The 23,888-nt window shown below is 38.1% G+C and overlaps 1 protein-coding gene across 10 annotated transcripts in view; it reads left to right on the top strand.

Moving 5' to 3' along the window:
* The window catches only part of NT5C2 (5'-nucleotidase, cytosolic II), a 193,749-nt gene that overhangs the window by 167,565 nt on the left and 2,296 nt on the right, over positions 1-23,888 (top strand). For 3 of the 10 annotated variants that reach the window (XM_038009509.2, XM_038009508.2, XM_038009510.2), the window contains 15 exons: positions 7,057-7,174; positions 7,963-8,058; positions 8,383-8,406; positions 12,763-12,854; positions 12,987-13,044; positions 14,058-14,151; positions 15,390-15,443; positions 16,966-17,049; positions 18,360-18,401; positions 19,875-19,982; positions 20,288-20,354; positions 21,012-21,182; positions 22,721-22,772; positions 23,338-23,398; positions 23,546-23,722. In XM_038009509.2, coding sequence (XP_037865437.1) covers positions 7,057-7,174; positions 7,963-8,058; positions 8,383-8,406; positions 12,763-12,854; positions 12,987-13,044; positions 14,058-14,151; positions 15,390-15,443; positions 16,966-17,049; positions 18,360-18,401; positions 19,875-19,982; positions 20,288-20,354; positions 21,012-21,182; positions 22,721-22,772; positions 23,338-23,398; positions 23,546-23,722 — 1,298 coding nt within the window. Of the gene's footprint in view, positions 1-1,971; positions 2,033-7,056; positions 7,175-7,962; positions 8,059-8,382; positions 8,407-12,762; positions 12,855-12,986; positions 13,045-13,229; positions 13,339-14,057; positions 14,152-15,389; positions 15,444-16,965; positions 17,050-18,359; positions 18,402-19,874; positions 19,983-20,287; positions 20,355-21,011; positions 21,183-22,720; positions 22,773-23,337; positions 23,399-23,545; positions 23,723-23,888 lie in introns of those variants that run through there. The other 7 variants (XM_038009514.2, XM_007964006.3, XM_073019308.1 and 4 more) reach the window with 4 other exon arrangements.

Here is a 23,888-nt window from a genome sequence, read left to right as displayed (position 1 = left end):
CTGGATTGATTGGCCCCTTTTTTGTCCCTCTATACTTTCTTAGTCATTTGATTAGTCTTATTGATCTCCTAAAACTTATAAATATCTAAGTGTATAATCCCCTGTAATATACCATGAGCTATGAGCTCCTTCAAGGCCCAGGATCATACATTATTTTGTTTTTTGTTCTCAGCTTCTAGTACCTGGTACACAGTAGGTATCCAAATGTTTGTTAAATTCCTCTAACTTTAGTACAGGCATTTGAGTGCTGTGGTCTGTTTATTTTTGGAAAAAAATATATATTAGCTATTTCTGTTTTTGTATTACAAGCAGCTCCTTTGGTTAAAGATGATTTTGAAAAGTTATCTCAATAATTTTCAATTTTTCTGTCTTAAATTGAAAACAGTACTGAAAATACAAGATCTTTGTAAGTATACAGATTCTCAGATGGAATATTTTTGGATTAGGTATTTTTTTCATTTTATTTAAAAATATTCTTCTAATCTTAATATTTTTAAAACAATTAACTCTTAATTACCATTTAATTTTGCATTTGCTTGCAATAAACTGAAATTGGCAGTCGCTCAAACTCCACTTATTTTACTTATTTACACATCTAGTCATTTGGGAGTGTGTTTTACTTTGTATTACTAGAAGTATTGCCATGATATCTAGCTGTTTTAAGTAAATTAAAAATAAGGCCATTTTAGGAAATTTACTTTGAAAATTTAGAAAGATATGAAAATATCTTTTTTAGGTCATTTGTGATCTCTTAGGTTAGAGATAGAATTTTTGCCTGTGTCTATTTAATGTGTAAGATTTTCATATAGTTTTGGAAAATGGAAAAAAGTCCTCGGGTATTTGTTTATATGATAATTGGAAAGATCTCACTTAAAATTTTCTCAGAAAAATGTGCGTTATCACCTTTTCTAGTTAGAGGCCTAGAGAACCAACATTATGTAACCTACAGCTAAATAGATGAGCATGTTGATGTTGATCATACTTAAAACATAAAAGCAAATGACTATTCTTGGGTGGTTGGGTTGCATTTTTGGTTTTCATTGTGACTGCTGGTAGTGTTGTAATGCTTTTAGGACTTTTAGACATTACATCTGGTCATTTCTGCTCTTTGGTTGAGTACCCCAAAAATCTAAGAACTGGAGGAGCCCAGTGACATGTTTTCAAAAACCTAAATGTCTCTAGGGAAAATGACTCCCTATAAAGTTAAACATAATGCATATCTTTAAAGTGTCAGTATACTTAATGGATTATGTATCTTCAACTCAGTTATTTTACTGGACTAGGTAGTTTCTTTTAACTTTATGGAGTATATATTGGCTTACTAAGGGCAGATTTCCACTGACAATCAAAGTTTAAAAATTTCCTTCCATTCCAAATTTAGATACCTGGTTAGATTTTTAGCAGTGTGCAGTTGATTGTAGTCATCTTGATAATGATGACTAGAATCTTGATAATGACTAACTTAGTAATTAGGTATAGGTAGACTCAGCTAAAATGGGTACTTGGAAGCAAGGTGAGGCCACTCTGGTTTGTTTTTATATCCTTTATTCAGTCTGTTTCACTACCCATAGTTTAATTTTAAACACCATTTCCCAGCTGCATTCAGTTTCTATCGTGTTAGCCTGAAATGTGGTAGAGAAAATAAACTAAGACCAGTGGACTTATTTTTCTGTTTGTCTTTCGACTTAACATTTTAGGATCAGACTTGGCTTGCATTCCAGACTCAGGGTGCCAGAAAAGTAAATAATACACAATAATACTTAGGCTTATCTTCAATACCCTTGTTTTGTTATGGCCAATTAGGCTAATTTTAGTGATGGTCAGAGGCTTCTAAATTGGAGGGCAGTAGTAACTCCTGTTATACCAGTTTCCAAATGGTATCTCTCTGTTCCAGCCCATCACAACAGTTTTAAAACCAGCTTTTGTTTTTGTTTTTGTTTTGTTTTGTTGCTTTGTTTTGTTTTTTAACAGGAGAGCCAGTGTAACTCCTTCAAGACTGGAGTGACACACACTGCATCTGCATCTGCCTCATGTGAGTTCTCATTTTGGCAGCAGCACTCTGCTAGGCTGGAACCTCTGTAGAGGTTTGCCCTTTATTTTTCTAAATCTATAAATTACTACATAGTGTGTCTTGGTGGCAATGGTAAAAAGTGCATGAGAATTCCAGACTTCCCTGCGGAAAGTCTTCTGCTCATTCCAAAGGGACTTCGTCCTTTAACATATATTCTATCTTGTATGAACAGCATCTACTCAAAACAGAGCCCACAACTTTCATCCCGAAAACAGAGTTATTTTTTGAAGAACTGTTTTTTCCTTGCAGATTATGGAGTAAAGAATATCTTTAAATGCTCTCAGTAACTTCAACTTTTAAAGCGTTGGTTGTTTTCTTTATAGTCTAATTATGTAACCTGAGAACACTGTGTGCTGTCCTAGTGGCTGAAGCAGTCCTCCTTTTTGGACTCCAGCCCTTAAAATAGCTTCTTCCTTTGTCTTCCTATATTGAGTAACTAGGGGTAGGCCAGAGTACCTTCTGGGAGAAGAAATAAGCAGAAAATGTGTGAAGTTATGTTTACTCTTAAGCTATTGCCTGGGTTTTGGAACCACAGAAAGTCGATTGTGAGAGTTGAACTTGAAGCTGTGCATCATTTACATGCCACAGTTGTGGGAGAGAAATTGAAATTAGAGCCTTTGCAGCTGTGGAGAGGCGTAAAGCTCTAAGTCTGAGGAGATATATATGGTTTCCCATAAATATCTGAGGCTGGCTTTGTAGAGCCTGGTTGATTAAAAAAGGAATTTTATTTTTTGTATTTTATTTTTATTTTCAAAGGAATGGCGGGTACTTAGCTTCAGGAATTTTTGCCACCAGGTCACAACAAATATGTTTATCACTAGGGACACTTAGAATAAAACATCTAAATTCATGCTCTGTGCAGCTGCAATTCTGCTTCTCCAACCTTGGTTGTACTATATAGCAGATAATTTAATGACCAGGGAGTTTGTGTTGCTGAAATGATTATCTGGGATGCTTATGAGAAAATGTCAATAGCTTGTAGGTATTACTGATTAATATAGAGCTTGATGAAATAGTGTTGTCTGGGCAGAACTTGGACTCTCTTTACTAAATCCATTCCCACTTGTGAGTAGAGCAGTTTATTTTGGACTAGTTGAAAAAAATTGGAGGAGAAGTGTATGTTTCAACACCCATGCTTAAGTTTTGATGGCTTATGTAATCTAGAAATTCATTTTTTGCAGTGATAGTTTAGTATATATACCCTATCACAAAGAGCTTTTGTTTGTTTTTTGAGATGAAGTCTCGCTCTGTCACCCAGACTGGAGTGCAGTGGTGCAATCTTGGATCACTGCAGCCTCCGCCTCCTGGGTTCAATGATTTCTCCTGTCTCAGCCTCCCAAGTAGCTGGGAATGCAGGTGCGAGCCACCACGCCCAGCTAATTTTTGTGTTTTTAGTAGAGATGGGGTTTCACCATATTGGCCAGGGTGGTCTCAATCTCCTGACCTCAAATGATCCGCCCGCCTCAGCCTCCCAAAGTGCTGGGATTACAGGCGTGTGAGTCACCACTCCTGGCCTTACAAAGAGCTTTTGGATGAGACTCAAAGAGACCTAAATTTTGGCTTCAGCTGATGTTTGTACTTGCTATATAACTTCATGTCAGCAAATGGTGAAGATATAATTTTAGGAAGTACTCTGAGCTCATTGAGAAAAGGGAAATTTAAAGTATTTCCATACGTGGAATTTCTAGAAAGTCACTTCGGTTGAACACTTGGGAAATTCTGCCCTGCAAATAAATATAATGTGGCATGTATAGTGTTTTTATTTTCTGCTATTCTAGGATTTGTGCTGTCAAAATGGGGATTTGAGACTTTTTTCTCCCCTGTATTGTTTTTCACTGAAAATTCTGAATACATTAATTTGAGTTTCAAATCCAAATTGTCTCATAGACATAGGTTTTACTCACTGGTTACTGCATTGCTCTATAATTACCTGATTATCTAGCTGGAGAAAATTGCTGATTCAGGGGTGAGTGTGGGTGGGAGTAATTAAGGTTTGTTTTTTGTCTCCCACTCTTAAGGCATATCCAGAAGATTGTCCTTCTGAAAAATTAACAATTGAAAACATTTTATATGGACCACATCCTATAAGAATAAATGTCAGTAGATTACCCAAATTACTTAGCTGTACTGGAATTTTATTTCATTAAATACAGTTTGAGATAAATGGGGCCTAGGTTAGGATTGAGAAATAATTTTCGTTTTATGGAGATTGTACTAAAATGAGATTTACTTGCAACTAGGGTAGGAGCATGGGGCATTGAGGAGGGTAAGGTGAGAGTGGTTATACTTTTAACATAAATTTACAACAGTAGATGCCATGCCTTTGGTTTTATGATACACCAGCTCTTACTCTGCTAGTGTATGTATATAACACGTTATTTTTTTAACCACAGTATACATCATATAGATTTAGGAATTCCACACTTAAGTCTTCAACAAGTTTTTTTTAGGGGGATGGGAGAGGATGAGGCAGGATTTAAGGGGAAGAAGGTAATATAGCCAGTTTTGAAAATGTTAGCCATGGCTGGGCGTGGTGGCTCAGCCTATAATTGCAGCACTTTGGGAGGCTGAGGCGGGCGGATCACTTGACATCAGGAGTTGGAGACCAGCCTGGCCAACAAGGTGAAACCCCCGTCTCAACTAAAAATACAAAAATTAGCCAGGTATTGTGGTGGGCACCTGTAATCCCAGTTACTTGGGAAGCTGAGTCACGAGAATTGCTTGAATCTGGGAGGCAGAGGTTGCAGTGAACCGAGATCACGGCCACTGCACTCCAGCCTGGACAATGGAGTGAGACTCTGACTCAGAAAAGAAAAAGAAAAAGAAAAAGAAAAATAATGTTAGCTGGGATTAGCGTTGGCATTAAATTATTATTACCCTTGTAACAACAAAAGAAATAAAAATGTTTTTTTTTCTTTTGGCATTGTTCTGATGAGATGAGACTCAAAAGACCTTAAAAATTTTAGGCTTCTGGTTTTCAAATGTGACAAATATTTATTAAAGGATTTTGAAAGCCCAGCTTGCTTTTTAAAAACTTCAGTTTAATTTTAAAAACAGATGTACATTAATATAAGTTTTAAAGGTACAGGAGGTACATGACAGTCTCCTTCTCTGTCTCTTAAAGGCCACTCCGTTCCCTTCCTAGGAGGCAACTAGTATTACTGTTATATATTTCCAGAAATATTCTAAAGGATTGTTTTTGGGAAGGGAAAGTTGAATCACACTCATTAAAGTATTAGCACCAACTTGGACAGGTAGACTAATTGCAATGAAAAATCAGTTTGCACCATAAGCTAAAGATGTTAATAGTAGATGGAAGAACTATAATAATATAATAATTGCATTATTATGAGATTACAAGAATAGGATGAATATTTTTGCCTCATTTGGCATTTAGGAAACTGGCAGGTCTTTTTAGTTGTTATTTTTAATATGGCTTACTCACTCCTGGAGACTGATGGAAGGATGCTTACCTAAATATTTCATTTGGAAGAAACCTATTTAAAGGAGCAATATTTTCTTTTCTGTTGTTTTTGAGACAGTCTCACTCTTTCACCCAGTCTGGAATGCAGTGGCACAATCTCGGCTCCCTGCAACCTCTGCCTCCTGGGTTCAAGCGATTCTCCTGCCTCAGCCTCCTGAGTAGCTGGGAATTACAGGTGCCTGCCACCATGCCCAGCTAATTTTTGTGTTTTTAGTAGAGATGGGGTTTCACCATGTTGGCCAGGCTGGTCTAGAACTCCTGACCTCAAGTGATCCACCCGCCTCGGGCTCCCAAAGTGCTGGGATTACAGGCGTGAGCCCCCGTACCTGGCTGCAACATTTCCTTTATGCTTGAATTTCAGTAGTAACTCTAAAAAAAGTTTTTTCATTATGGAAAATTTCAGACTTATACAGTAGTAGAGAGAACCCCCCAATTGCCTGAAATCCCTGTTATTCGACCTGTAAGAAACTCAATACTCCTTTCGCAGATAGGGAGAGATTTAGTTTTATGTACACACTGGCATTTTTTTTTTTTTTTTTTTTCTAGACAGAGTCTCACTCTGTCACCCAGGCTGGAGTGCAGTGGCATGATCTCAGCTCACTGCAACCTCTGCCTCTCAGGTTCAAGCAATTCTCCCACCTCAGCCTCCTAGCTGGAACAACAGGCAGGCACCACCACACCCCGCTAATTTTTTGTATTTTTAGTAGAGACGGAGTTTCACCATGTTGGCCAGGCTGGTCTCAAAACTCTTCACCTTAAGTGATCTGCCCACCTCGGCTTCCCAAAGTGCTGGAACTACAGGCATGAGCCACCAAGCCTGACCAATCTTCAGTATCTTAACTCCAGTTCATATTTAGATTTCCCTAATTGTCACAAACATCTTTTTATGGTTGGTTTACAGTAATAACGTGCAAAATACAATTTTGATGGCATACATTGTTAGAGCTGATAAGAAAATAATCTAAAGTGGAACAAATATGTTGATTGGAGAAGGCGTATAAAGCAACTACCCAAGCCAAACAGGAATTCCAAAAATAAATTATTTTAAAAGTTCATTTTGAAGGATTTCTGCAACAATTATGCACAACACTGAAGCTTTCAACATATATAGACCTCCCTTAGTTTTCTGTGTACTTTTATTCTCACGATTAATATCACAGCTATGCATACTCATTTTTTTTAAACCGTGGGAATGAAAGAATAAAGGGAAAAAATGTTTGGAATAGATTTCCTGAGAATGAAGGAACTTTACTGAATAATTTGATAATTCAGCTTGTTGCTGTGCTCCTGCTATATAATATGACCTATTTCCACAGACTAACAATTGAGTTCTCTAATTACTTGGGGCAGTGCAGAACATGGAGTTTGAGGGGGAAAAAGAAAAATGGCAGAATTAGGAGGGGGGAAGAATTGGGAAAGAGCAGAAGAAATTCATTCATTTTCATTCTGTTTTAATTGGCTGTTCTTTCTGGTAACTAATGAAAACCTCCTCTTTGTGCAGTGTACAAGTCCCCGGAGTATGAGTCCCTTGGTTTTGAGCTTACTGTGGAGAGATTAGTTTCTATTGGCTATCCCCAGGAGTTGCTCAGCTTTGCTTATGATTCTACATTCCCTACCAGGTAATTTTTAAAGATATTTTTGGATTAAGACTACTTTCCTTACCCCTCAAATTAGACATTCCAAATTCATCCTTAACAGCAACAACAAAAAACCCCCAAAAAACATTGAATAATTCTTTGTTGTTTTTTTGGTTGGTTGATGTTGATTCTAAAATTACCATGAACTTTTCATATACACCATATCTTGGTGTTCCTGAATTAAGCTCATTTTATTGCAACTGAGGAAGACCCACTTATGGGGGAAAAAGGAGATTACTAAAACTGACGGGTAGTAATGACAGGTGGTGTTATTCGGGGCTGCCGGCAAATAGGTATGTGTTTCTCTAATACACTTAACATGATAGAAGCTTGGCAGTTTCCGTTTCTGGATTTGATAGGGAATCTTTAAGATTAAGAAAATGATGTTTACTTGAGATGCTATCATATATATCCCACATATAGCATCTAATGGAGGAAGATATAAGCCTTCTCAGTTGTCCAAGAAAAAAGACTATGTTTTAGAATGGTACCAGCTGTGTAGTAAGAGGAATTTTGTTTATATCTTGTTTGATTAAGGACTTATTCCTTACAGAAAACAATTATGATTATCTCTCTGGACAGAGTCAATATTTTTTAGTTGCTTTAGAATTAGTTTTTAAGATTTTACTCATTTTAGCTATATTAGGACATACTTGAGTTGGTACAAAGCTTGAATTAGATGAGGTCAGTTCATGATGATTAAATAATACTAAATAAAATTATTGCCTGTATTACTTTGCATTATCAATAATGTCTTCATTTTCACATAGGGGACTTGTCTTTGACACACTATATGGAAATCTTTTGAAAGTCGATGCCTATGGAAACCTCTTGGTCTGTGCACATGGATTTAACTTTATAAGGGGGTGAGTACAAAGAACGTTTAGCCTCTTTCTAATGTTAAAGTCAAACAATGTGAAGATGACATCATCTCCCCAGATGCAATATATTTCCCTATTACTTTTCATCATTAAAGAGCAAATTCCCTTACATAAGGTTAGTTAACAGTCATTTATTAGGCAGTTGGAACCCAAACTGACATATAGTTAGCAATTACATTTTGTTTAAATTAAGTGCCTTCCAATTGTACAGCATACAACAAAACTAATCTTGAAACTTGCCCAGAAGAACTTTAGTAGTTTTGACTTATTTGAAATTCTAAGATTTTTATTTTCTTCTTTCTAATACAGTTCTCAGGTAGCTGTTCAAAAGAGGTATGTATATAAAAATACTTTGAAAATTTTTAAACTACAGCAATTTAAATAATTAAGAGATTTGTAATAGCCAGTATGTTTTTTAGATTCTAATGAATCTAAATTTTGAATCCTGACATTTGATTGGGTCATTAAAAAAATTTAAACATAAGGTTAAAATGAGTATGTGGTAATAATATTTAAAACAAATAAGGATAAGCTTTATCTTTTTTTTTTTTTTTTTTTTTTTTTGAGATGGAGTTTCACTCTTGTTGCCCAGGCTGGAGTGCAATGGCACGATCTCGGCTCACCACAACCTCTGCCTCCCAGGTTCAAGCAATTCTCCTGCCTCAGCCTCCCTAGTAGCTGGGATTATAGGCATGTGCTACCACGCCTGGCTAATTTTGTATTTTTAGTAGAGACAGGGTTTCTCCATGTTTGGTCAGGCTGGTCTTGAACTCCCAACCTCAGGTGATCCACCTGCCTCGGCCTCCCAAAGTGCTGGGATTACAGGCGTGAGCCACCGCGCCTGGCAGGATAAGCTTTATTTTCAAAATAAAAATATTTCCACTATTGTCACTAATTTGAACTTTTTACCCTAGTAAACAGCAGGTGAAATTTAGTATCTACTATTTTTTGGTGTGAAATGCCCCGATATTTTCTTTAAAAAATCATAATGCCACAATTTGACAACTTCTGTAGCTATAGCATTACAGTTATACATTTCCTCTACTGTTATGCTACCTTATTTACTATTGACATTGTATTAAGGTCAGAACAATAGCTTGTAAAACCAGAATAGGATGTGTGTCAGTCTCTTATGTAATGTTTCCATTTACTATTCATTCTTGATGGCGGAATAGGAAAAACACCAGGCTACATTGAAATGTTTAAAAAGACAATATCTTTTTTTGTGATAAGAGGCACAAACCAACTGAAATAGTACCAGAGGTTCCTATAGATTTGAGGTCACAGGATGCCCCTTAGAATTGAAGCATCTGATATAAGACTCTTTAGTTGGCATTACTGACATTACACAGGCTCAGAGATTTCCATGTATACATGAGAACAGTGTGAAGTAAACACCCATCTTGACACATCTGAGCAGGCCAGTGATTACATGCACATTTCCTTCACTGTTTTTATGACGGGGTTTGTTCAGGATCCATGAAAATATCAGGAAACAGGATTTAGAATATGAAGTAATTACAAGTTGTACTAGTAACTTAAGCTATTTCATACACAGATGCTGTCATCATAACTCAGAATCTCAAGATGAACCAGGGTTCTATTATATCTAAAAAGGAATTTTTGTATTATGAGGGAGGGGTAGGCAGAGAAGAAAAGAGAAGCAGTTGGATAAATTAGTACTACGATCACATTTACTAACTCAAGATCAACAGACTTCCTCTATTCCCCTAAATAAGCCAATAAGGTTTCCACATAGCTCTTTTGCTAATGCATTTAATAGTTTAAAAAATAAGTCATTTACGAGTGAATGCAGAATCATTCAAATAGCACTTAGCACTGTGCAGTCTTTAGAGTTAAACAGAAAAACTGGCCAGGCACAGTGGCTTATGCCTGTAATCTCAGCACTTTGGGAGGACAAGGAAAGAAGACTGCTTGAGCCTAGGAGTTCCAGACCAGCCTGGACAATAAAGTAAAACCCTGTCTCTACAACTATCAAAAAGTAGCTGGGCATGGTGGTGCATGCCTGTGGTCCCAGCTATATGGGAGACTGAGGCAGGAGGATTGCTTGAGCCCAGGAGGTTGAGGCTGCAGTGAGCTGTGTTCATGCCACTGTACTCCAGCCTGTGCAACAGAGCAAGACCCTATCCCCCCCCCCAAAAAAATAAATTTATAAAATTAAAATTCCCATAAAAAAAGAGTCTGAAGATAGAGGAAAAGAAAGAAATAGTTATTGAAGCTATTACAATGGTAGACAGGGCTGGAAAAGAAGGGCTTCTTTGGGCTTTGCTCGTAAGTTAGGACCTTATATTTTGATAAATCTTTATTCTGTGGGTCACAGAAAGTTAGTAGTAATCTGTGCTATAACTGTTTTCTTCCCATTCCAAGTGTAGCATTTCTTCTTTTATGATACATTTCCTCCCCCAAATTGATTTTTATTTTAAATATATACTAGTGTGATTTGACACTGAAGTTTACAATGTAATTGCTAACTATATTTATAAATCAATTTGGATTCTAACTGCCTAATAAATAACTGTTAACCATCTTTATGTAAAGGAATTTTTCTTTAATGATGGAGGGAATAGGGAAGTATATTGTATCTAAGGAGACAGTGTCAGCTTATTAAACCTGACTGAAGAAAATATATTTTTACTGTTACTTTCCACCTTACTTTTATTAAAGAAAATCTTGGAAAGCTAGAAAATGAGATACTCTACAAAGTTATTCATTATTGGGAGCTCTCATCTCAGAAGAGTGACTTAAGACAGGGAGCTAATGTGATTTTTGTATGTCTAACTGGAGTTTATGCCATTTGTAGTTAAGAAACCCAAGCAGGAATTTATCCAGGTCACTCTGCGTGTGAACTTTAAATTTGATTTCCTTTATTTAGATTGTTAATCTCCATGTATTCACTGTCAGAATTGTGCCTTTTTATATTTTAGTATTTTTCCCTTTGAGTTTCTCTGAAATGTTTTCTTCTAGAAGTGTTTCTGCATCTTTAACAAATTCTGCTTCACTGGCTTTTTTTCTTTTAAACCCTGAATTTTCTTCATGGTTCTGTTCTGTCTCCTCTTCCTTCCCTGCACACTAAGTGGCTTCATCTCCTCTAATACTTTTCATGATTCCATCTAGTATCTGTACGTAGATGATCTCAGTTATCTCTCAAGTCCGAATCTCTGTTTTAAGTTCTTGACCTTTGTTTCTAGTTGCCTGATAAAAATCTGTTTACTTCAAGCTTAGTATCACCAAAATAGAACTACTCTTACATCCTTTGTTATTCAGTTTTCATATTTCTGTTCATCGTACCAACCACCTCTCAGAGACACCTTAGCATGGACATCATCATCTTTGACTCTTAATGTCCCCCCAGCCAAATCTACTGTTTGCTGGGTCTTACTTTACCTTGGTAATCTCTCTTGAATATATGAGTGAGCTGAGATCATGCCACTGCACTCCAGCCTGACCAACAGGGTAAGACTCTGTCTCAAAAAAAAAAAAATTCTAGGACTCAACTGGGCAATTCTGCGTTGCACAGCTGATCTCTCCATGCTCTTTCACATGTCTGTGGTTAGCTGCTGGGTAACCTAGCATCTAATCTAGAATGGCTTCGTGCACATGTCTGGCATTTGCAGGCTGTTGGCCAAGTGCTTCATTTCTACATGTAGCCTTCTATCCTCCAGTAGACTATCTCACTCTCATGCACGTAGTAGTCCGTGGTTCCAAGTGCTGCAAGAGAGATTAAGCTTCAATACACAAATGTTTTTCTAGGTCTCTGCTTGGATCTCATTTCCTGCTATACAAGCCTGTATTCAAGGATAGAGAAATAGACTGAGTTCTAATGGGAGGAGCCACAAAATTGCATCACAGAGAGACAGGAAGAATTTGTGGCCATTGTTGGAGTGCATCACGTTGTCTTTCCCCCGGTTTATCCTAAAACAGCCACTTATTTAATTTTGTTTTACAACTCAGCCCCGATGGGATTATCCCTCTGCTTTAAAACTGTCAGTAGTACCCTCTTGCCCCTAAATGGTGTAGGAACAGTAGTTTAATCTGCCTCAACCCATCTTTCTAGCTTAATTTTTCTCTGCTCCCCTTTCTCTACCCAAACTGGACTAGTTTCACAACTGGTCCACCTGGCCTTTAAGGCATAGGTCATATGCCAGCATGTGCATGAATCCTTCCTAGATTTTCCTCTCCTTAGTCCTCACATTTGCCTCTCTCTACCCCTTAAGTTGAAATGGTGTTCCCTTCTTTGGTTTTCTCATAAATTTTTGCACTTCTCTTGTGGTAGTTGTGATTTTTACCGTATAATTATATGTGTATGTGACCCATCTCGCCTACCACACTGACAACTCTCTTAAGAGCTGGAACCTAAGCTGGACATCACACCTGTAATCCCAGCTACTTGGGAGGCTGAGGTGGGAAGATTGCTTGAGCAATCGTCAGGAGTTTAAGTCCAGCCTGGACTTAAAATAGCAAGACTCTGTCTTAAAAATAAAATAAAATAAAATTGAAAAAGAGCTGGAACCTGAACTCATTCATCTTCATAGCTACCCATGCTTAATAGTCGGAATCCTGTCTTGCACATAGCCATCAAAATATTTGAGTTAAGTTTTGAATAATGCTATTTCCCAATTATTATAATGTTATTTTAAAAATCATTTAATTTTTAAATTTTTCTTTCAGACCAGAAACTAGAGAACAGTATCCAAATAAATTTATCCAGCGAGATGATACTGAAAGATTTTACATTCTGAACACACTATTCAACCTACCAGGTAGATTCATTCTATGCTTGTTTATACTGATGCTTTCCCTTCTGTGACCATTAGTCTCTGTTCAAGGGAGATAATGAAATAAGTTGGAATTATTTCATTATAGCTTATGAGTATCTGTTCTTCATTTTTCAGAGACCTACCTGTTGGCCTGCCTAGTAGATTTTTTTACTAATTGTCCCAGATATACCAGGTATGTACATACTATATTTTTTTTTTTTCCAATTGATTTTTTAAATTAATGCACAGGGTTTTAGAGAACTGGCCATTGTAGGTCTTTTCTGCTTTTCTAAAGTGAATTTAGTGCTAGTGAGAGATGCCACATTGCCAGCCTGAGAGATGGGACAGCACCAGCAGCTCCATGCAGGCTCTCACCTCCCACACGGCCCCTCTCCTTGCCAGTGTGCTGCAGCCACCACTTCTGATTGGCTTCTCCTGGGAATGAAGACGGCCAGCAGAGGTGCTAATTGTGACAACTGAGTGGGAGGTTTGTGTGATGATTATCTGTCCAAGCAGAATTACACTAAAACCCCCCAACTCATTTCACAGCAGCTACCCAGGAGCCATTCAGGGATGGTAATTTAATTTCATTTCCAGGCCCGGCAAGATTTGATTAAGGAATAAATACTGTGTATCTTACCAGAAGTAAAATTTTGCATAAGTCTTAAATAAGTTATCCTCTTCCTTTAGGGAGAGTTATATAGCCAATACTGAAAGTTTAGCCAGAGTTGGCTAACTTCATATCCTCTTTGGGCTTTATCTACTTGAAGACACTAAATTTGGTGGAAAGCTGAGTCACTGAACTAAATAAAAAATGGACAGTACCTTTGTACTTAGGGACAGTGTCAGAAAAGTCAGGGTGGAAAGAACCTAAATGACCAATTTTAAGTTTTAAATGTTTCTTCAACCTGTTTCTAAAAAGTGAAAAATAAAAAAACCTGATATTTTTGGAACTTTGGCCTTTTAGCTTACATTCAATATATTCTTCCATCACTTTGTATTTGTTCACAATTATTGTATTCCGTTGAACACTATAGCCATTTCTGGTGGTCAAAGTGGACTTTCATTAGGGAGTAATTATTTTCCTCATTAGCCACAGCCTTTACCCATATGATACGGAACCTTTGGGTCCCCTGGGAAATTTTTGACATATATTTTATTGCCCTGTTTTGGATCCCCTGTCATGTTCTTTTTATCTTTCTGTAGTTGTGAAACAGGATTTAAAGATGGGGACCTCTTCATGTCCTACCGGAGTATGTTCCAGGATGTAAGAGATGCTGTTGACTGGGTTCATTACAAGGTACCTAGAAGCTGCTTCACCTGCTTGCTTTCTGGCACGTGTTTTATGGCCTGGCATTAACTTTCCAAATGGAGCAGAATATTTCCTTTTTTTAAAAAAAGACAAAATGGACAGGCGCGGTGGCTCAAGCCTGTAATCCCAGCACTTTGGGAGGCTGAGACGGGCGGATCACAAGGTCAGGAGATCGAGACCATCCTGGCTAACACAGTGAAACCCTGTCTCTACTAAAAAATGCAAAAAAACTAGCCGGGCGAGTTGGCGGGCGCCTGTAGTCCCAGCTACTCGGGAGGCTGAGGTAGGAGAATGGCGTGAACCCGGGAGGCGGAGCTTCCAGTGAGCTGAGATCCGGCCACTGCACTCCAGCCTGGGAGACAGAGAGAGACTCCGTCTCAAAAAAAAAAAAAAAAAGACAAAATGGATTTGCCCCCTAGTGATAGCTCTCCAGAATACATATGTTCTTGTCTTTGGTCTTGGAGGTAATGTTGATCTTTCCTCAGTGATGGTGTTTGGCTTCTGGATTTTATTTTAGTTTGCATTTCTCAAACTTAGAAGAGGTTTTAGTGTATTACATTATACTTAACATATCCTTTGTGGATGACAGTGGTCCATTTTTTTTTTTGTCCAGATACCTCCCACCTGACTACTAACAATAATTAATATTAAATTTACATTTATTATAAACTATTGAATAAAATAAATGCCTTTTAATTTCAAACTTGAAGCTGTTTTATATTTTGAAGACAAATTTTAGAGGCAGGGTTGCAGCATATCATACCTGCTACTTTTTTCTGGCCTTCTCTAGTTTGTCACTTTTCTATTTTGATAAATCCTTAAGAAATGCATTTGAGGCTGGACATGATGGCTCATGCCTGTAATCTCAGCACTTTGTGATGCCGAGGCAGGTGGATTGCTTGAGCTCAGGAGTTCAAGACTAGCCTGGGCAACATGACAAAACCCTGTCTCTACAAAAAATACAGAAAATTAGCCAGGTGTGTTGGTGTGGACCTGTGGTCCCAGCTACCTGGGAGGCTGAAGTGGGAGGATCACCTAAGCCTGGGGAGGTCGAGGCTGCAGTGAGCCGAGATTACACCACTGCACTCTAGCATGGGCAATAGGGTGACCTTGTCTCAAAAAAAGAAAGAATTTAGGTTGATTAGTAAACACCATTTTTCTTATAAACTACATGTTAAAAACTGATTTTGTTCTTTTCTTAATTCCTTTTTTTTTTCTTCCCCTAGGGCTCCCTTAAGGAAAAGACAGTTGAAAATCTTGAGAAGTATGTAGTCAAAGATGTAAGTAATATAGGGGAAAATAGATCTGCATAATAGCTCATTTTACCTATTAGGGAAATGAATAACAAGCTGATTTATAATGAAATGGACAAAGGAAGAGATTTCTTTGTCTTGGTGTAGTATGTGCCAGATATAATCACCAAGAATATTCAGCTAGAGCATAGGTCTTAGTATAGTTTTTCCATTTCTTGATAGGCAAGAAGACTCAGTATTTCATTTGCCCATTTAGCTTCAATTATAATAGCAGTTAGAGGTTTACTGTATACACATCACCATGCTAAGTGATTACATGCATTATGCCATTTAATCTTCTGTATGACCCTGAGTTAGGTATTATTGTTACCTCTGTTTTATAGATAACTGAGAAATAGAGGGATTAAATAACTTGCCAAAGGTCACACAGTTAGTAAGTAGTAAAGCTGAGTCATACCCAGATTATAACTACTACACTAGATCATCTCAAAAATGTGCATATATGTTACCGTTATTTAAAATGCCTTTAACCTGTCAACAGAGAGTAATAAGGAAAGCTTTAAAATACCTTAAAAGGCAATATTGGGAAACCTGATGAAATTTTTTAAAAATTTGTGGTTAATAGTATTGTACCAATGTTAATTTCATACTTTTGATAATTGTACTGTGGTTATGTAAGATGTTAATATTAAGGGAAACTGGAGGAAGAATATATGGGAACTCTACTTTTCACAGCTTTTCTATAAGTCTAGAACTGTTTTAGAATAAAAATTAAACACACATAGTGCCCCAAGATGACATACTTCTTTCTTTTCCTACAGAGTAAAAGTAGCAGAATACAGTATTTTCTCAAAGTACTGTGGTAAAGATTTCTTGTTTTCAGTTTTTGTGCCTCCTATTTTCACCCACCTCCCTTATTTCAAGAAAGAACACTGAATGGGGAGGGTCCGGGAGAATTTGAGTGAAGGAATGAATCTATTTGCTATGAGAGAAGGAAAAGGTATTTTTCTTTCCAGGCACGTGAGGGGTTAGAATTTCCTCATTTAAGCGCACATGGGTGTGGGTATTTCTAGGTAGCATCTGCACATGTCATTTCATTCTGCAAGGTGTTTTATAAAACCATAGTATACACACTGAAAGCCATATCTGATACTCTCTATGGTACAGCATGTTAAGTCAGCTTCTCCTGATCGCTAACATACCTCACATACTTCAAGAAATCTCAAGTTAATTTAAGTTAATTTAAACTCTTTCCTGAGGCAGACATCATGAGGAAGGTAGAGATATGTTGTTAACAGCCATATAACCCTGATAAATATGTGTATAATTTTACATGTAAATCTGTTATATACACTGTGTATACTACATATGTTAACACTTCATTCATTTGTAGTGAAAATGTGGGATTTTAAGTGCAAAATTCCAAAATCAGCTAACCCTTAAAAGGTTCCCCCATTCCTATTGTGGACAGAAATCCAGTATATGACAACTCCAAAGTATAAAGATAAAAATGTGTTTCTGTTTCACTCATTATCCAATTACATTTCAGGGAAAACTGCCTTTGCTTCTGAGCCGGATGAAGGAAGTAGGGAAAGTATTTCTTGCTACCAACAGTGACTATAAATATACAGATGTAAGTACTTAATGTTTATATTTGTTTATTCAGTGGAATTATTTTGGCCTAAAGAACTGTGAAGACAGTGAGGAGTATAGAAGTTTATTACGTGAAAGTAGTTTCTTGCCTTCTCATTTTCAGAGTAAAAAGGCAAAAATATACAGGATAATAACAGTGGTTCTTAAATTTTTCTAGAAATTTATTTTAACCATTTTCACGGATTATGATTGGCTACTTGAAAATTTTAATCTTGGGGTTATTTAAAACATTTGTAAAGATTAAAATGGCTTTTGTGTCTCCTTGGAGCATCATTTCTATAAACTTGAGCAGTCCCATCCCTTATTGATGTGTATATATGACTTCCCTGCTGTTGGAAGACCTGCAGCAATAGATGGTGCACAGATGTTTGGGCTCTTAGCCATCAAAATTTACTACATCTTTTTTTTTTTTTTTTTTTTGGTGAGACAGTCTCACTCTGTCACGCAGGCTGGGGCGCAGTGATGTGATCTCGGCTCACTGCAACCTCTGCTGCCTGGGTTCAAGTGATTCTCCTGCCTCAGCCTCCCAAGTAGCTGGGATTACAATAGGTGCCTGCCACTGCGCCCAGCTAATATTTTTTTTGTATTTTTAGTAGAGATGGGGTTTTACCATCTTGGACAGGCTGGTCTTGAACTTCTGACCTCGTCATCCACCCACCTCGGCCTCCCAAAGTGGCGGGATTACAGGCGTGAGCCACCGCGCCCAGCCCAAAATTTACTACCTCTTAAAAACAATTTTTTCCCATGATTAAAGCATGTGGAAAAACTGATCTAATTCCTTAACTTCATCTTACTTTGCTGAGACACAAGTTTATAGTACTAGCAAGAAGTTCCACTTCCCCCAATTTGCTGTACATATAAACTTGATTTAGACACCTGGTGATTTGTAGTAAATAGTCTTATATAAACCATTGGTTTGTTGACTTAGTTGGTCTAGGGATGGTAGTAGCAAAGCCAAAGTGATAGGTTATTTCTGTGTGAGTCATTAGTTTTCTCTGTACCCCTACCTCATATGCTCCTTACCTCCAAATGTGTGTTCAAAAACATCTTCCAGAGGAAGTATGTATCCTCCCTGAGAATGTCAGAAGCCTTTTTTTCTTTTTGGTATATGGTAAAGCATTAATTTTTGGCTTCCACTGCCATGACTTCATAAAATTTAGAGGAAACAAGAATGTGGTGAGTCCTATGTTGAAGAAGACATGTTTTGTGAAGAGCTTGTAATTTCTTTAGGTTATATGCCTTTTGCAAAAGTAGTATATGGACCTTATGGTAAAAAATTTTTTTTTCCAGAAAATTATGACTTACCTGTTTGACTTCCCACATGGCCCCAAGGTATGTGACTCAGTAGACCATTGCTTTAGTAATAATGAATGCATTTAATCATTCTGGAATATTAAGGGGGAAAGAATTGGTCAGAACCCACCCAGAAAAGTCCTACTTTTTAAGCCTATTGTCTAATCTTCATTAACATTAGAATCCAGGAGCTAGTAGAATTTAAAATCAAATTGCTAATTTAGAGTCCACAACTTGAATACTTAGTAGACAGAAATAAAAGGGATATTCATGTGATATTTAGTAGGATGGGATCAGAATAATTTTATGCCCAAGAAGTTCTATGCAGAATTAAGTTTGTGTGGCAGTGAAAGGAATTTTCAGGTTGTGGAAGATATTTGATTAAAACAGAAAATGTATGTATATTCTTGACAACTTCTAGATTTTGTATTAGTTGTTGCTAAGTTTTTGCCAAGACAGCACTTAACCTTAATATTTAGCAGAGAAGTCTTCATTTCTGCAGAAGGGCTGCACTTAGGTTTAAGGAATACTCCTTGCAACTTAGTCACATACTTACAGAATTTTAGTCCTAGACTTTAGTGAATAAACATCAGCAAATTCGTTTTGAGAACACCTGAAATCACAGGGTGCAGTGTCCTTCAGGTTGGTCTTAAAAGGTTAATGCCAGGGTTCTATTTCAGGGTAGTCATGATTTTAATATGCATAACTCATTATTAGTATTGTGATTAGCTTACAGTATGAGCCAAAACCCAGTGTATACCTAGAGCCATCATTCTGAGAATGTAACCAGTAAAATCTCCTAATAGTTCCATGTTAGTTTGTATACTTGAGCTCTGATGCTGATCTACCTCTCTCTTAATCTGTCCCTTGGGTATTGATTTGCATCTCTTCCTAGCTCTTTTGAGCTCCTTTTAGCAAATTTCAGCTGAGCACACTTTCATATATTAAAGTGCTGTAAAATAAGTTATTGTAGTTTAGTAGTAGATGAAACAATTTAATGTGTGGAATACAGTTATTTATTATTTATACCTTGTCTGCTTACCAAAGGATATGGCTTATAATACATAGACACAATACTGTTTTTTTTTGAGATGGAGTCTCGCTCTGTTGCCAGACTGGAGTGCAGTGGCACAATCTCGGCTCACTGCATCCTCCCCCTCCTGGGTTCAAGCGATTCTCGTGCCTCAGCCTCCCAAGTATCTGGGACTACAGGCGCCTGCTACCACGCCCGGCTAATTTTTGTAGTTTTAGTAGAGACAGGTTTTTCTCATGTTGGCCAGGATGCTCTTGATCTCCTGACATTGTGATCCACCTGCTTCGGCCTCCTGAAGTGTTGGGATTACAGGCATGAGCCACCACGCCTGGCTGACACAACACCTTTTTGAAAAATAAAATAGTAGGATCTTCTGGCTATACTTAGTATTTTTATATTCCTTGCATCTGAGTGAGTTAAATAGTAATGCCTTAAAGTGAGGAGTGATGTTTCAACTTTTGCTGTTTGTCCTTCACCAGCCTGGGAGCTCCCATCGACCATGGCAGTCCTACTTTGACCTGATCTTGGTGGATGCACGGAAACCACTCTTTTTTGGAGAAGGCACAGTACTGCGTCAAGTGGATACTGTAAGTCATGAGGATGATCTGTCTTCTAGCACACTGTCCTTAATGTTTCTCCTTTCCCCACTCTTACTCTCCATAAGGAAACAGGAATTTTTTTTTAATTAGCCGTATCTCTCTTTTGAAATTAAGAGTTTTAGTCTTAACTGAAGCAGCCAAACAAACCCACTAATTGAAAAGAGTAAGTGCCATTCATTTGGCTGTCTGGCCAAATAGCACTGGTGGTGGGGGGTGGGGTGGGAGGGTTGTGTGGTGAGGGGAGGATTGTGATAGGATGATAAAGTATTACAAAATCCATATTCTTCACTTAGAAAACTGGCAAGCTGAAAATTGGTACCTACACAGGCCCCCTACAGCATGGTATCGTCTACTCAGGAGGTAAGTTACAGACTTCCCTTTATTTAATGTCTTTGCTCAGACCTCACTGTGAAAGCTTTGGTGATCTCTTAGCAAAGTGCCACATGTACTCTTTAGTGGTCTAAGATGTCATCTACTGAAGGTAAATAGTCACCTCTTAATGCAATAGGAGTCTGGGTTTGAGCAGTTGTTAGTATATCCTAATGAATCTGATTTTCACGAAAACAATCAGTTTTCTTTTTTTAAAAATCCTATTGGAGGCTTTTCTCAGTGCTTGGAATCACTTGGGGGTACTTCTCAATATGTTCTCAAGGGTTTCTCAAGGAGTTTCATGGTTATAGGTACATAGTATATTGGAGTTAGAAACAGTTGAATAAAGCCAGCTTAATGGCAGATTTGTGATGAAATTGGCAGTGGCTCTTTTCAAGGTTAAGCTGAGGATGTAGTTTTGTTGCTCTTGGATTTGGTGATCAAGAGCTCTGGTCAGCACAGTGGAGTGAAGGCCTTGTCTTAGAAGGCAGTAAGAAGAGAATGGTGAGTCTTTTGTCTTTTTTTTTCCTAGACTGTTCCTCATGCAACTATAAGAATAAAAGGAATCATAGTATTTAATGGCTGAATACTATTGGAAGACTGATTTTAATGTAGAGACAGTTTTCTCATTGTTCACTCTTGTTTCAGGTTCTTCTGATACGATCTGTGATCTGCTGGGAGCCAAGGGAAAAGACATTTTGTATATTGGAGATCACATTTTTGGGGACATTTTAAAATCAAAGAAACGGCAAGGGTGGCGAACTTTTTTGGTGATTCCCGAACTTGCACAGGAGCTACATGTCTGGACCGACAAGAGTTGTAAGCCATTTCATAAATCTTTGATGCAATTTATATCTGAATGACCAGCTTTAAATCAGGTCCTCTTTGATAAACCATTACTTTGTATTCAGGAAGTCAGAGGTGGTCAAAAGGTAGGCCTTGATATTTGGATACTTCCTTCCCATAGAATATTCAGATATTTCACAGAACTCCAGAATTTGAATAAATATGAGAGGTTATCTTGTTTAACCTTCTTGACTCTCTTCGAGGTTAAGTATAGAATGTTGGTGTCTTGAGTTGTGTTACGGTAACACTAAGTTGTGAACTGGAGCTCAGATTTCCTCTGTGGTCCCATATTTCCCCAACCATGCCTAGCAGTCTCAGTCTCTCTGCCAACAGCCCATATCTGTGATTCTGGGGCAGTGATGGCTCTGAATGTTAATCACCTCTGGTATTTTTAATTGACTTTTCTGAGATCTAGAGAATGAAGCCATATTGTATTCTTGAACTAAGCTACACTGTGTATATGCAGTATATACACTATGCTGAATTAAGTTACGGATATAGTTCTGTAAAAGTGTTTGATACACAAGTTCTCCAGCCAGCCTTTATGCTTATTACCTGCAGCGTGGTGAAGGTGACTCCGGAAACTCAGCCTGCCTGGGGTAGGAGCCCTGGCTGTATAACTTGAAATCTGCATGCCCTTAGGCAAGTTAATGAGACACCCTGTGCGTTAGTTTCCTCAAATGTAAAAATGGGGATAATACCTACCTCCTAAAGTTGATGAAAAACGGAGGCAATATGTATATAAACATAGACAGACATGACAGCCTTTCTCAACCAAGGCTCCTCATCTGAAACACAGAAAATTATTACCATTATCGTTATTTTACCTTTCCAACAGCTGAATACAGAAAATTATTTGAGTAACACTTTTCTCAATTCTCCTAAAGATGGTAAATAGAAGAAAATGTGTTATATATACAGTAGATGAAAGAGGGCTTGTCTCGAGGAACCCAGGCTGACAAAGGCTGCAGCACAGGAAGCATGCTGTAGATCTGGCTGTTGCTGTTATTATTGTCTGTACTATGAGTGGGATTTTCTGGCTAGCCTTTCATTCACATTTACAACTTTCTGCCTATGAAGTTTTGGAAATCTAGTTGATTTGGCCCTGGACCTGTGACTCAGGACAAGTCACCTAATTCTCAGTCTTTCATCTGAAAATGGGACTGTTAACATTTGCTTAGCTGACTACACCTGAGATGGTGTAAATTCTGGTACTTTTACAAGCTCAGAATGAGCATGCAGCTGGAAGGGAAAGTTGTCATGGTTTTTAAGCAGGAGGAAAGGCGGTTAAAGAGAAGGTGATGGTGCTCGTCTGTTGTCAGACTCCAAGCGGGTATCAGTGGGTTATCCTGAAGAGGGGAAGAGGAGGTCACTATACACTCCACCTAGAGCATGTTAGTCCCAGGTTATACTTTTCAGTCACATCTGCAACCTTTTAGTTTTAGCAGCAGTTAAGAACTGGGAGCTTATTTATTTAAAATATCTTCCTTTTCCTTCCAAACCTTAACTAGCACTTTTCGAAGAACTTCAGAGCTTGGATATTTTCTTGGCTGAACTCTACAAGTAAGTTTTCTAAAAATTTATTTCCTAAAAACTTCTTTAGGAATCACTTAGGTATAAAAAAAATGTTCTTTCCAGGCCGATAATCCAAGCTATTTGGGAGGCTGAGGCAGGCGAATCGCTTGAACCGGGGAGGTGGAGGTTGCAGTGAGCCGAGATTGCACCATTGCACTCCAGCCTGGGCGACAAGAGTGAAACTCCATCTCAAAAAAAATGTTCTTTCCAGGCCAGGCGCGGTGGCTCACGCCTGTAATCCCAGCACTTTGGGAGGCCAAGGCAGGCAGGTCAGTTGAGGCCAGAAGTTTGAGACCAGTCTGGCCAACATGGCAAAACCCTGTCTCTACCAGATATACAAAAATTAGCTGAGTGTGGTGGCACATGCCTGTAATTCCAGCTAACTATTAGGGTGACTGAGGCAGGAGAATCACTTGAAGCTGGGAGGCAGAGGTTGCAGTGAGCCAAAATCACACCCCTGCACTCCAGCCTGAGTGACAGAGTGAGATTGTCTTAAAGAAAAAAAAAAAAGCTCTTCCCAGAGATTTTCACCAAGGTTTTCTTTTATCTTTAGGCACCTTGACAGCAGTAGCAATGAGCGTCCAGACATTAGTTCCATCCAGAGACGTATTAAGGTATCCAAATGGGATTTGGGAGAAAACTTGGGAAATAAGTTTAAATGATTTTCTCATGTTTCTGATTTTTACAGAGACTGGCATTCAACTACTGCTCAATAAATATTTGTTGAATGAGCCAAGAATCAATCTTGTTCTTTGTTTTAGAAAGTAACTCATGACATGGACATGTGCTATGGGATGATGGGAAGCCTGTTTCGCAGTGGCTCCCGGCAGACCCTTTTTGCCAGTCAAGTGATGCGTTACGCTGACCTCTATGCAGCATCTTTCATCAACCTGCTGTATTACCCATTCAGCTACCTCTTCAGGGCTGCCCATGTCTTGGTGAGTTAAGGCTATAATTGACAACCAAGATGTACTCTAAGTCCAGGGTCAGCAGCCAGCTTTGTGAGATGGCACAGGAGATAGTTTGAACATTTCTTTCTGATGTACAGAGCCCAGGGGCAGGTTATATGGTTGCATAAGAAGGGGTCTTTGAGAAAGTAGAACC

This window comes from Chlorocebus sabaeus, chromosome 9 (genome assembly GCF_047675955.1).
Source record: "Chlorocebus sabaeus isolate Y175 chromosome 9, mChlSab1.0.hap1, whole genome shotgun sequence".
In the NCBI taxonomy this organism is placed as follows: Eukaryota; Metazoa; Chordata; class Mammalia; order Primates; family Cercopithecidae; genus Chlorocebus; species Chlorocebus sabaeus.
This window is presented reverse-complemented; position numbering and strand designations above follow the sequence as displayed.